General features: G+C 35.6%; 1 protein-coding gene across 3 annotated transcripts in view; it reads left to right on the top strand.

Moving 5' to 3' along the window:
* Positions 1-13,984, top strand: part of SECISBP2 (SECIS binding protein 2) — a 57,731-nt gene that overhangs the window by 33,851 nt on the left and 9,896 nt on the right. For 2 of the 3 annotated variants that reach the window (XM_021009496.2, XM_021009495.2), the window contains 7 exons: positions 239-328; positions 1,790-1,922; positions 3,864-4,030; positions 5,182-5,320; positions 8,230-8,401; positions 9,459-9,679; positions 13,219-13,373. In XM_021009496.2, coding sequence (XP_020865155.1) covers positions 239-328; positions 1,790-1,922; positions 3,864-4,030; positions 5,182-5,320; positions 8,230-8,401; positions 9,459-9,679; positions 13,219-13,373 — 1,077 coding nt within the window. The remainder of the gene's footprint in view (positions 1-238; positions 329-1,789; positions 1,923-3,863; positions 4,031-5,181; positions 5,321-8,229; positions 8,402-9,458; positions 9,680-13,218; positions 13,374-13,984) is intronic. The other variant, XM_078152965.1, reaches the window with a different exon arrangement.

Raw genomic sequence — 13,984 nt, 5'->3', positions numbered from 1 at the left:
GCTTAATCTTTTCTGTCAAAAGAGAGGGGGTCAGCTGAGAGGTGGAAGTGGAATGGGTCCTCTAGTCTTCCTTCCCTTGCCCATGACCGTAATAGAATCATTAAAGGCATTGATAAAATATATATTATACATCACATTTCAAAAGCTATCGCAGTTTTAAGGTAAGCTTCAATAGCTTACAAAACCACTAAAGCAAAATAAAATTTGCTAAACTAAAGAATGATTTGGTTTTGCGCAGAATTCTGAAGAACTTGTTAACCATACACTGACTTCTGACAGAAGAAATGGACCACAGTCGTCAAAATTTCACTCTAAACAGCAACCAGAGGTGAGCTTAACAGCAACAAAATCTCTTCAATAGGTTAATTAGTTTTCTGGAATGAAGTTGAGTTTTCCAGTGAATTTTTTTAAATTTGAGTTTATATTTTAATTGTGTGGATTTATTTATGTTTACGTATATCTTTACTGCATTTCAGTATTAGTCTGCTTATTGGGGTAGAATTCCTTACATTTGTCATTTATAGTATGGCATTCCAGACAACTTTGCATTTTGATGGACTTTCTTGCAAATAAAACCTTTTAGCTGTCGTTTTGTGATCATATCATTCAGTCAGCCCACATTTATTATCTGCCAGGCAGTCGAGTATGCTAGGTGCTGGGGATACAAAGACAGAAAAACAAAGCACTCTCTTCTCTTTCAGGAGCTTACATTCTATTGGAGAAGACAGCATGTATATACATACATAGGGAATGAAAATAAAATAATTGGAGGGGAATCCCAAATAGTTGGGGAAGGGAGAAATCAGGAATGGTTTAGTGGAAAAGGTGGGACTTCAGCTGGAACTTAAAAGAGGGGTGAGATTCGACTAGGGGGTAATGAGGAGGTGCTTTCCTGGCATGGAGGATGACCAGTCCAAAGACATGAAGATAGGAGGTGAAGTACTATGTGAGAAAAGTCCTGTTTATCATCAGAATATGGAGAGGCTTTAGGCCAGGTATCAGTTAGGAGGCTGTTTTAATCATTTAGTAAACAGGTAATGAGGGCCTGAACTAAGGCTGTATGAGCCAGGAGACGGTGTTAGATAAAAGAAGTGTTACAGATGTAGAAAGGACAAAATTTGGCAGCTGATTGGATATATAGGGTGAAGGGATATTTAGGGAGAGTGAAGAGTCCAGGGATAGTGACATTGTTGGGAACCTAAAAAACTAAAAGGATGGTGGTGCCCTCAATGGAAAAAGAAGTTTAGTTGAGAGGTGGGTTATAGGGAAAAGCAAATCAGTTATTTTTTAGATTCATTGAGTTTGAAATTAGAATAGCCATTTTGGAATATTTAATAGGCAGTTGATGAATTGAAATTGGAGCTCAGGAAACAGGCAGAGAACTGAATGTCCTAACTGCCACAGACTTGCTATGTTATTTTCTTGTAGTCATTTTAACATCTCTGTACCTTAGTTTCCTCATCTGCAGAAATAGTGGGTTGAAATTTGTAGCTCTTAACATTCAGTCATTCTATGATTATAAATAAGGGTTACAAGTTTTGGTTAGTAGGTGGCATGAGTGGCCCTAAATATAAAATGTTTTAACATCAAGATTATTGTTAAAATTTTCAGTTGAGAGATATCTGAATCTATTTTACTTGATAAATATGTGTACATACATATGTATATATGTATATATTTTGGACTACTTGTTTATCACAGTCTTCTTCATGTTAAACCAATCCTGTTTTTATGTAGGCTCTGTATATGTGTGCATAAAGAAAACATCCCATTTTAACTTTATTTTTAGACTACTACAAAAAAGTTTGGGAAGAAGAGTCAAATTCCAGTGAAGTTGGATTTGGGAGGAATGCTGGCTGCATTGGAAAAAAAGCAGCATTCACAGAATTCAAAACAGTCTTCCAAACCTATTGTAGTTTCTGGTAAGATAAGTCAGTTATCTTCCTTTCTCTTCATTATCTGCTTGCTTCAGAAAGATGAGGTTGAAAACAATTTAATGTTACATTCTGTGGGTAATTAGTTTTGCTCATAATAAAGGTTTTTTGAATAATAGGTTTTCACAGAATCATAAAGAACCTGATTTTATTATGTATAGGAATTAAAAGCAATGGAAACCTCATTATATGGTGGATTTCACACAGATAGTCTCACTTAATCTTCCTGCTGATTCTATCTGTAGGTTATATATCCTAAGTAGAGATCAATAAATTGAAGCTTAGAGTAGTTAAGTCACTTAACTTGATCAAGTTCATAAATGGTGAAGCTGGAAATACAACAATTATACAAGTCCCATCTTACGAGATAAAAGGGAATTTTGAGAGAGAGAAGAATTTTTAGGAGAAACATAATGAATTCCATGTGGGACATGTTGAATTTGAGATGCCTATAGAGTTCCAGATGTCAGAAAGGCAGTTGAAGGTAGACTGGAGGTCTGAGAAAGAGCTATTAGACAGGGGAGGAGAACCAGGAAAGAGCCATGTCATGAAAATCTAGAGACGAAAGAGCATCCATGAGAAGAGGATGATTATGATCAAAAGTTGGTCTCAGAAGTTAAGAAGGAAGAAGACTGGGAAAAGACCATTAGATTCTACGAGTAAGAGATCATTGGTAATTTTGGAGAGAAGAAAGCTGTTTCAGTTGAATGATGAGGTCAGAAGCCAAATTGCAAAGGGCTTAGAGAAAGAATAAAGCATTTGAACAACAAATCAAACATCTTTTCCTCAGTTAAAAAAATAAACAGGAAATTATCAGAAACTTTTCCCCAATTAAGTGCTAACAAAATTGATAACTAAGGGAAGATAAATACTTAAAAATATGAAATACTCAGATTAACAAAAGATGAAATAGACTATTAAATAATCCAGTTTCACAAACAGAAATTGAATAAGCCATAAAGAAAAATCACAGACCCAAGATGGATCTACAAATTAATTCCATCAAGCAAAGAACAATTAATTACAATATTAGAAAAACTATTTGCAAAAAGACTAGAAGACTCTTTTCCAAATGTATTACAAATATGATCTCAAGGGGGGCAGCTAGGTGGCACAGTGCATAGAACACCAGCCCGGGAATCAGGAAGACCTGAATTGAAATCCAGCCTCAGACACTTGACCCTTACTAGCTGTGTGACCCTGGGCAAATCACTTAACCCCAGTTGTCTCACAAAACAAACAAACAAATATGGTCTCAATACTTAAAGCAGGGAGAAAGAACTCAAAGAAAGAAAATAATAGATCAATATCTTAATGAACATAGCTGCAAAATATTTAAATAAAATATTTGCAAAGAGGCTACAACAACATATTTGAAAGATTACATAGTATGAACAGATTAGAGTTATACCAAGAGTACAGGATTGGTTTAACATGAGGAAGACTGTGATAAACAAGTAGTCCAAAAGAATGAAGATGAAATAAGCCATTCACCTCCTGTTAGAGAAGTAATATGTTTATAATGAAGAAAGAGATGTACATTTTCACAGGTGGAAGATGAGGATTTTTTTTTCCTTTCTGGACTATCATGGTATATATTGAGGGCTTTATTTTTCAAGTTTTTATTTTGTTTTGTTTTTAATTTGCTCACTGAAGTTGAGTAGTAAGAAGGATAGATTTAATTTAAAATTCTTTTTGAAGAAAATTTATGGGCTCTTATAGTTTAGAGCTGGAAAAATGGACTAATCATCAAAGTATACTTACACCTAATGTAACCAGTGTGTTTCACAATAAAGAAAAAATATATGTTTAAAAAAACCAATGTTTTGAACTGTTTGAACGAATACCAGAACTTTTTAAAAGTCTTATGGTCTCTGGCAATTACATTGAAATAATGTCTGTTACTGTTTCGTGTAAATTTCCTTTCAGTTGGTGCAGTCCCAGTACTTTCCAAAGAATTAGCAACATCAGTGAAAAATCACCGGTTAAATCAAGTGATGTCTCCTCATAATCCATTGGATTCCAGTTCTCCATTAATAAAGAAGGGCAAGCAAAGGGAAGTCCCAAAGGTCAAAAAGCCAACATCCCTGAAGAAGGTATATTATGCATTTTACTTGATGCAAACATTAAAAATTGGTGAGAGGTCTTCCAACCAATCTGTTTAAATGTCTTTACTATTTAATTCTTGTTTACCCTTCTTATTTGGTAGGGATTCAGTTTTAAGAACATCGGTTTTTAGTAATTCAAATATATTGATTGGCAGTCCAAAAGAATGTATCATGTGAGTTCAGAATACTTCCTCAATATACAAATTATATGTTATGGGGAAATTATTTCACCTACTGTAGGGGAAAATTCTTAAGACTATTTTTAACTGAAATATCCTGATCTATATCTTGCCACTGGACCCAGATGACTCCAGGGGAGAAAGTCAGGCTGGTGGCTTTGCACAGACTTCCCTCACTTAAATGCAATTCACTTGCAAGTCATGGCATCACTTTCCTGATGTCATGGTCCTTTTTGAGAATGAAGGACAAACAACAACTTGCCAGTGATTGTACTTTAAATACACTTTTCTTTGAGGGTGGCATAGAAAATAGAAGAAAACACTAGCAGCTTTTTGTCAAATTAGGTAAGTAGGTTTGTGACAGCATATTGTTTTTTATTTGTTTTGTTTTACATCCACTATCTTTACTGCTCTCTTACATTACTCATTAATTGAGAGCTGGCTCATTTTCATCTATTCCAGTAATAACAATTACTATTTTTGTAAATCTTTAAGTCTTCCAAAATGCTTTACAGATTTTTTTTATCTTATGCTTACAACAACCATGAGAAGTTGTTATTATTATCCCCATTTTGCAAATGAGGAAACTGAGTCAGAGATCAGTGACTTGCCAAGGGTCACACAACTAGAGAATGTCTGGGGCCAAATTTGGATTCAAACCTTTCTGGCCTTAGGACCAGCACTCTATCCATTGTGTCATGTAGCTGTGTAAGTACAGTGTGATGCTGAAGGACTACAAGAAAGCATCAGTAGGCATGAAAAATGGATATATGTGTGATAGCTAATAGGTGCAGTATGGTTGTGAATTGTGTAATTGAAAAGCAAAAGCATCTAATTTGTTTCTTTGTGTATTGGCAGCATTATTACCTGGGCAGCTTTTTTTCACCATGGGAGCTAGTCTTTTTGAGAAACTATTCCATGTACATATATCAACAGCTATTGTTGAATTTTATTTTAAAGATTATTTTGAAAGAGCGAGAAGAGAGAAAACAGAAACATCTCTTAGAACAGCTTTCCGTTCCAGCCTTTGCTGAGAAGATTCAGCAAGATTTGGCGAATAATGTTAATAATAAGTCAGCTGACCAGGTTGCCCAGCCAGGTACTGATTTCTCTTTGTTGGGGTTGCTTCTTAAATCTTGAAAATAAATACCAGTAACAGTAATGGTAGATATGATGTGGCCTGTGCTTGGCATTATTATGGACAAATAATAATAATTAACATTTATGTCGCTCTTATGTGCCAGACACTGTGCTAAGAGTTTTACTAATTTTATCCTCACAACAACCCTGGGAAGTGGTTAAAATGTATCCATTATTCCAAAATATGAGTGCCGTAAAAAGAATTAGAAGTATAATTTGAACTTCCTTCAGTTCAAGACAGTATCATTTTTTTTAGACCCAAATATTCTGGATCCTGTAATTACTTATGTTTTTTTGTTTGTTTATTTGTTTGTTTTAGGCAGTTGGGATTCAAGTGACTTGCCCAGGGTCACACAGCTAGTAAGTGTCAAGTGTTTGGTCTGAGGCCAAAATTGAACTCAGGTCCTCCTGACTCCAGGGCCGGTGCTCTCTCCACTGCACCACCTAACTGCCCGTCCTGTATTACTTATGAAAACTGATTATTTTAATGTATTCAGTTTAGCAATTGATAATCTTCAAATGCGGATGTGTTCCTGTATATGTTTGAGTATCCTATGAGAGGGCTTTATTAGTGCTTGACTTAGGACTCCTCTTCATTCAGACAGCCACCACCTTAGTTTAGGCCCTTATCACCTCTCACCTGGACAATTAACTGATCTCTCAGCATCAGATTTCTCCCTACTCCAGTTCATCACAGCTACCAAAGTGAACTTCTTTATGCATAAATTTGATTGTTATTTTCCTATTCAGTAAACTCCACTGGTTCTCTTTTGCCTCTCATATCAAATAAAAACCCATATTTGACTTTTAAAGTTTCTCCCAGCTTAGTATTATTATACTTCTCCCACACTTTACGGGCAGTCCACTGATCATCTCTGCATTCCTCACATGGCACTTCGTTTCCTGTCTGTGCCCTGACCATTCCCCATGCCTTGATTGCACTACGTGTAACTCCTCTCTTCCTTTAAGATTGGTCCAGGTCCACCTTCTCTTCAAAGCCTGTCCTGATCCCCCTAACTGTTAAACAAATCGAGTCAAGCATTTATTAAACACCTATATACCAGGCACTGTGCTAAAAGCTAGTACCCTTCTTCCCTAATTAACTTGTATTTATTTTATATTCTACACATATGTGTCTGTACACACAGTCACTCACGCGCACGCACACACTTTGCTTCCAGCAATTGAATATAAGTTCCTTAACGTCATGGATTGTTTCCTTTTTTGGTCTTTGTATCCATAGAGTCTGTCATAGTATTTGGCATGTTGTAGGAACTCAATAAATGTTTGTTGTTTGACTCCATTAAATATAATTGATATGTAGTATTTTCTCTTGTCTCTTAAGCATCTAATTGCGATAGAGACTAGACTTGTTATTTCATTGGTGTTATTATTATTTGATTGTTATTTTATGACAAATTATAATTTGAATATTATAGAATAAACAACTATGACGATGATGATGGTAATGATGATAGATAACATTATATAGCATTTTAAGGGTTTCAAATGCCTGTCTTATTTGGTCTTCACAACCCTGTTTTATAGTTGAAGATACTAAGACTTGGAGAATTTGTCACACAACAAGTAGGTATCTAGAACATGATTCAAACTCATGTCTTCTTGATTTTAGATGAGAAAATTCTCTCTGCCAGGGCAGATTAACATCTTCTCTATAATGCATAGCCTTAAGGAGCTGCCTAAGGCAGCTTATGCATGGGTTTAGTGATTTGACCAGGGTCACGCAGGCAGTATGTATCAGAGGTGAGACTCGAACCCACATCTTCCTGGCTCTAAGACCAATTCCCTATCCATAAATCATGCTTCCACGCAGACGCTAGACAAGACAAAATTTAGAATGAATTTTGACCGTAAAGCCAGTTTAGAGTTTAGAAATTAAATCTTAAGCAATAAATCTCCCTTGTGAGGAATGTGCATTGCTTCCAATACCTGATAACTATTTTTTATTGTTATTGTTATTGAAAACGGTCTTTTTTTGGGGGGGGATGGGAGGTTCGTTGGAAGGGAGAAGGGTGCAGACTTGTGACCTCACTGATGCAGATACTGTATCCAGTGATCCAGATTGGCACCTTGTCTATGATTTAGAGTCTTAGAGAATTGTCTGAAAGTACTGAGAGGTTATATAATCTGTCTATAATCACAATGGCTAGTTTCTATCACAGGCAAAACTTGAACCTAGGACTTTCTGACTTAAGTTTAGCTCTCTGTCCATTACTCAATAACACTTGTAAGAGTTACAAAGCATTATGTAAATAATTTCACTTGATCCTTAAGAAATCATATGAGGAAGATGTATTTCAGCTTTTATAATCCTCATTTCACAAGTAAGAAGCTGAAGCTCAGAAAGATGAAGTGACTTGTTTCAAGTCAAATGCTAATTATGTAAGAGGCAGGATTCAAATTTCAGCTTTATCACTAAATAATTATTGTTCTTACTTTTTCCAGAACATTGTTCAGCTATTTGAGTTGAAATATGTGCTATATAAGATAACAAAAGTAAGCCAACTGAGATAATATATAATATAATATGATATGATATAATATAATATAATATAATATAATATAATATATATAATATAATATAATATAATATAATATAATATAATATGATATAATTCTGTATCTGGAAGTATTACTAGGTAGTGACTTTTGGAATTGTTTAGAGCTTTATTTACAAAGCATCACAATAACCCTGTAAGGTAGGTTGTACTTTGTTATTCCCATTTTACATAAGTGAGTAATCAGAAGCTCAGAAAGTTAAAGCATAATTTAAGGAGGTTAGGCTTTGAAGAAGGGGTGGCCTTCCTGTTTGTAAATATTAAATTGCGTAAAACTTTTTTGTTTTAGATTTTGAGCAAATAGAAGAAACAGAAGAATCAGTCCCTAACTCTTCTACTGTTGAAGTGGAAAACACATCAGAAGAGACCCTAGGTGAACGCCAGCAGGATGCAGAAGTTGGCCACATTGTTACGCAGCCAGTTCCTCCTTTTCCAAAGATCCATAGTAGGAGATTTAGAGAGTGAGTATGTGGAAGCCTATACACTACCCTTCATTTATATTAAGATCTCTATAAGAAGCTTTAACATAACAGTAAGTCCATGTAGAAATGAAACTAACTGTAGTATATCTTTTCAGATTTTATCTGCCATTGTAAATGATGGCCTTTATGTAATATTCTGACATTATAAATAACCATAGTCATACAAATGCTGCTTCACCATGATTCAAGTTAGCTCTTTGACACAAGAACTTAGCTAATTTGCCGTACTGACAAACATTATTATAGTATGTGTTGGGGGAAGGCCTAACTATCTTGTCTCCATTTATGTCAACTAAAACTTATATCCTGTCATAATGTCCTGTAAATTAAGCCTGCTGTTACCATTTCAGGTCAGCACCTTTCCGCAGCTTAAAGTCTTAGAGAGTTGGCTAGAGCAGTGAAAGATATAGTGACTTCCGCAGGGTCACCAAATCAGTATGTGTCTGAGGCAGGCCTTGAACACAGATCTTACATCTTTGAGGCCTCTTCTCGGCAAATGCTTAATAGTTTATGGTGAAGATGTCCTTTAGCTAGACTTGCAGATAGGGATGGAGGTGATAAAGAATGATATGTGAGTCCTAATAATAGTGGCTTTGAGTCATTTTCAACACTTCTGAGTACATGAAAAAGCCTCTGTTGCATCATTCTTTCTTCTCAGTCTTCCCTTCATCTTTATAAACTTGACTTCTGTGGAGCAAACCAGCAATTTAGGTTATACAGGAGTTTCAGAGTCTGAAAGTTGAACTGGCCAGAATTGAGGTTAAGACTCAGGGCTAAGTCTGGACTCTAAACCAGGAAATGATCTGAGAGGGTGGTGATGAAAGAGAAAGGAAGTGACAGTTGGAGGAGAGGATCTTAATCAGTGGGAAAACTAAATTTCTAACGAATACTTATTGAAGTACAAATTCCTGAAGATCCTGATTCATATGTGTGTTGTGTAAAATATTTTTAGAAGAATTGTAGTGTATAGCAGTCAACTGCATGTATATAATCCAGACAACGTATAATTTTTAAAATCATGTATCGTTTCTTCTAGTTACTGCAGTCAGATGCTTAGTAAAGAAGTTGATGATTGTGTGATGGATCTTTTAAAAGAACTGGTACGCTTTCAAGATCGTATGTATCAGAAAGATCCAGTAAAGGCAAAGACCAAACGTCGGCTTGTGATGGGACTCAGGGAAGTGCTCAAACATCTGAAACTCAAAAAACTAAAATGTGTTATTATTTCTCCAAACTGTGAAAAGAGCAAGTCAAAAGGTATGTGCTACTGCCCATTTTAATGAGCTTAGGAACATGAGTTCCTTGTATGGATTGTTGTCTGTGTAGCCCAATAGCAAATGAGCGTGGATTTGACCACTTTAGGGAAGTTAACTAAAAGGTATGCTTTATACATTCTCTGTAATTCAGTTTTTGCTTCCAGTATTAAGTGGTCACAGAATGAATCTTCATTTATATAAAGCAAATTTAACCAAGCTGCCTAGGGCCCTTAGCAATAAGCAAAAGACTATAGGTATAGCCAATGATCCCTACACATTTCAAGCCTGGTGTGACCCAAGAAAAAGTTTCCCCTGTCCTTTTTTTTTTTTTTGATATATTGTTCTTGTTATTAATATTATGGTGATAATTTTCTTATTGAACATTTAGTTCAGTGGTGTCAGACTCAAATAGAAACAGATTTTGGCAGGCCAAATTTTGAGTAAGAAAAACAAAAATTAACATTATCTATGTTGTATTGTGAGGCAGGTAGTGGCTCAGTGAATAGAGTGCTGGGCCTGGAGTCAGGAAGACCTGAATTCAAATCCAATCTCAGACGCTTAGTAGATATATAACCCTGGACAAGTCACTTAACCTCTGTTTGCCTAAATCCTGGATCTCTCCCTTATTGTGAGAAAAGGTGAGCTACTGAAGTAAATGATAAACTACTTAAGTATCTTTGCCAAGAAAATCCATGCACAGCATGGTCCGCAACTCATGAATAGTTGTACACAGCTGAAAGACTGAATAACAATAACTGTTGTACTGTATTTTTATTTATTTTTGTTTTGAAATTCCCTATTACATTTTAATCTGGTTTAGACTGGTATTTCAGAGTTTTGTGGGCCACTTTATATGAGCTTTGTGACTTACTACTGTAGTCTATTTTCCTTGAATTTTTGCATCAATATTTATCAGTTTTTCTTTCTGTTTTGGCTTTCACCAGCTTAGATATCAAAATTATATTTGTTTTATAGGAAAAAATTTGGGGGACCCCTTTAAAAATTTTTTCAAGAGTTAATATAATATTGGAATTAATTGTCCTTTGACTGTTTGACAGGATGTTTGATAGAAATTTGTTAGATGACAATATGTCTGGTCCTTGGTTTTCTTTTTTGTCCTTTGGGTGATCAGTTATAGCTTGTTCAATTTCCTTTTTCTGAGATTGGATTATTTCAGTGCTGTATTTCTTGTGCTCTGTTAATATGGGCATTTTTTTAAAAAATACATTCATTTCATTTATACATATAATTGGGTAAATTGCTTTTTTTACTGTTTTTTTTTGTTGTGAATTCACCTTTTTATTTTTAATAGTTATTTGCTTTTCCTTTTTCTTTTTTAAAAATTTTTTTAAAATTTTGTGTTAATCTCTTCTTTGATTTTCAAAATTTCTATTTTGAAAAATAATTGCAGTTTTAAAATTTGTTCTCATTTTTTATTGCATGCCCAGTTTGTTGATCTGTTCCTTCTCTTTTTTATTGATGAAACTATTTGAAGATACAAATATTAACCTAAGGAATGCTTTGGATACAACCCCAAAATTTTAGTATTTTGTTATTGTTGTCATTATTAAGCACAATCAGTATTCAAACCTGAAGCCATGCTGAAGACCTGCATTTATTTGTTCAAGATGGCTTTAGTGTTTAAAATAGTTCTTGAATTAAACCACAGTGTAGAATAAAGCTTTTTTTTTTACCCTGATGGCAGAGTACATTAGTAGACCCCCACCACACTTAAACTATAATACTTTTTCAACTACCACCCTGGTTCAGACCTTCATCACTTCTTGCTTAGGTTATTTTGATGGTCTCCTAATTTGTATTCCTGCATCAGTCTCTTCCCTCTCCAGGCCTATCCTTCACACAGCTCTCCAATTGATTTTCCTAAATAACAAGTCTGACTATGTCACTCCCCTATTCAGTAAACTCCCTTGGCTCCCAGTTCACTTGAGGCTTAAATATTATTTCATCTTTGCATCATCCTTTTAGATTGTGTACTTCTATAATGTATATAATTATTAGTATAGTAATTTATAAGTGAAATGTATACATTTTGAGGAGAGCATACAAATTTTGTTTTTACTGAGTTTCATCATCAAAAAAGATTAGACCATTATAGACTCTCAAAATCACGAACTCTCTTTCCTTATATGTAAACTTAGATGGCTCACCATCGTCACCTCATTCCTGGACTATGACAGTGACCTTCTGCTTAGTTTCCTTGTCTCAAGTTTGTCTCTACTCCAGTTTATCCTCCACGCAGTTGTCAGTTTAATCTTCCAAAAACACAGATCTGACCACAGTACACCTACCCACAAGCATATTCTGTCATCATTAAATCACCTCCACTGGCCCTCTGTTACCTCCAAGATCAAATGTAAAATCCTGTATTTTGCTTTTAAATCCCTTCATAACCTGGCCTCTTCCTACCTGGTTTTCTTCTTATACCTTACTTTCCTCCACATATCCTGCAATTTATTAACACTGGCCTCCTTACTCTTCCTGCAAATGACACTCCATCTCCTAACTCCTTGCCTTTTCATTGACTGTCCCCCATGCCTGGAATTATCATCCTTCTCATATCTACCTCCTAGCTTCCCTGGCTTCCTTCAAGTCTCAGCTAAAGTCCTGCCTTCTGCAAGAAACCTTTCTCAGCCTTCCTTAATGCGTTCTCTTTGAGATTGTCCTCAATTCAGTAAACATTTATTAAGCACCTACTATATGCCAGGGCACTATGCCAAGCACTGGGGATACAAATAAGAACAAGAAAGACAGTCTCTGCCCTCGAGGAGCTTACAATCTAACAAGAGAAGATGACACGCAAAAAGAAGCTCGAAAATGGGGAGGGTACTAGGAAAGGTAGGAGGAGGGAGCATCTTGTTCCGTGGAGTTGTAACTAAGTAGAGTTGCAGAAAGAAAATGAACTGAGCTGTAAGCCCCAAATGCCCCGTATAAAGGAAAGCTTTGGGAAGAGTTGAGTGCTCTGCGTGGCGTGCCCCCCCCCCCATTTATCTTATGTGTATCTTGTTTACATATAGTTGTTTTCATGATATCTGCTCCTTTAGACTGTGAGCTCCTTAAGAGCAGGGAATTTTTTTTTCTTTTTTTCTCCATCGCTTGGCATAGTGCTTGACACATAGTAGGCACTTAATAAATGCCAGTTAACTGACTGGTTATAGACATTGACTAGAGCTGTAAAGTTCCAGCTTTTTATAGCTCTACTATCTGGGACTTGGAAGACTTGGGGTTTGTTTTTCGACTGTCTTAAAATGAATAGTTTATAAAGCATACTTCTCCTTTCTCCTAATAGAAAAGAATAACGTTAAGCCATAAGTTTTTAAAGGATATTAGTTCAATTGGCATAATATGTTTGCTGTGAAAGGTGGCTTTCACTTTTTTAGATGATGTAAATTTGCAGATGATTGCTCTTTTCGTTTAATTTCCACTTAATACAAAAATTGATAGGCTGAATAATGTCTTTTGTTACTAAATCTAACATTTCATTTTAATACCTTTCTACTACTTTTATGTTCTTTGTTCTAGGTGGGTTGGATGAGACATTGCATACCATTATCGATTATGCCTGTGAACAGAATGTCCCATTTGTGTTTGCTCTCAACCGAAAAGCTCTGGGGCGGAGTGTAAACAAAGTAGTACCAGTCAGTGTGGTAGGAATTTTCAGCTATGACGGTGCGCAGGTGAGCTGAATGTGCACTCTTGGTTTTTTTCTTTGTCTTTACACTGACCATCCATCTCTTTACACAGTTTATACTTGCTTTAGAGAAGAGTTCTTAACGCTTTTAGTGACATGAGCCTGTTTGGTGAAGCCTGTGGTTCCCTTCTCAGAATAATGGTTTTAAATAATTGTTGAAAATGTTGAAAATTTAGTTAGAGGTTACTGGAAATGGACCTCCTGAAATTAATTCATGGACCCCAAGTTTAGAACTTTTGCAAAGATTCTAGTCTCTGTGAAATTAAATATTAACACATTTGATTTATAAAACACTCAGCATTTTTTTTTCAGATTTCTTCTCATTTGTTTTCAGTATCTCCAAAAGGGAGGTAGGGAGCAAGTGTTATTATCATTTAGAAATGATAATAGAGAAACTTGGGGCAGCAGTGAAGGGGAGTGAAGGTGTTCAGAGTCCAAACTTACCTAGTAGGCTGGTGGGCAAACCAAGATTGGCATCATCTCCCTTCTAGTCTCTTTAAGTTAGTTATTAATTGCATTATGTACTATCACTTGAGGTACTTACATAGGTAGTGCTTTGCAAACCTGAATGTTCTATAAATCTGTTAGCTGCAGCTG

Source organism: Phascolarctos cinereus, unplaced genomic scaffold (genome assembly GCF_003287225.1).
Source record: "Phascolarctos cinereus isolate Bilbo 61053 unplaced genomic scaffold, phaCin_HiC Scaffold_4;HRSCAF=312, whole genome shotgun sequence".
Taxonomy (NCBI): domain Eukaryota; kingdom Metazoa; phylum Chordata; class Mammalia; order Diprotodontia; family Phascolarctidae; genus Phascolarctos; species Phascolarctos cinereus.
This window is presented reverse-complemented; position numbering and strand designations above follow the sequence as displayed.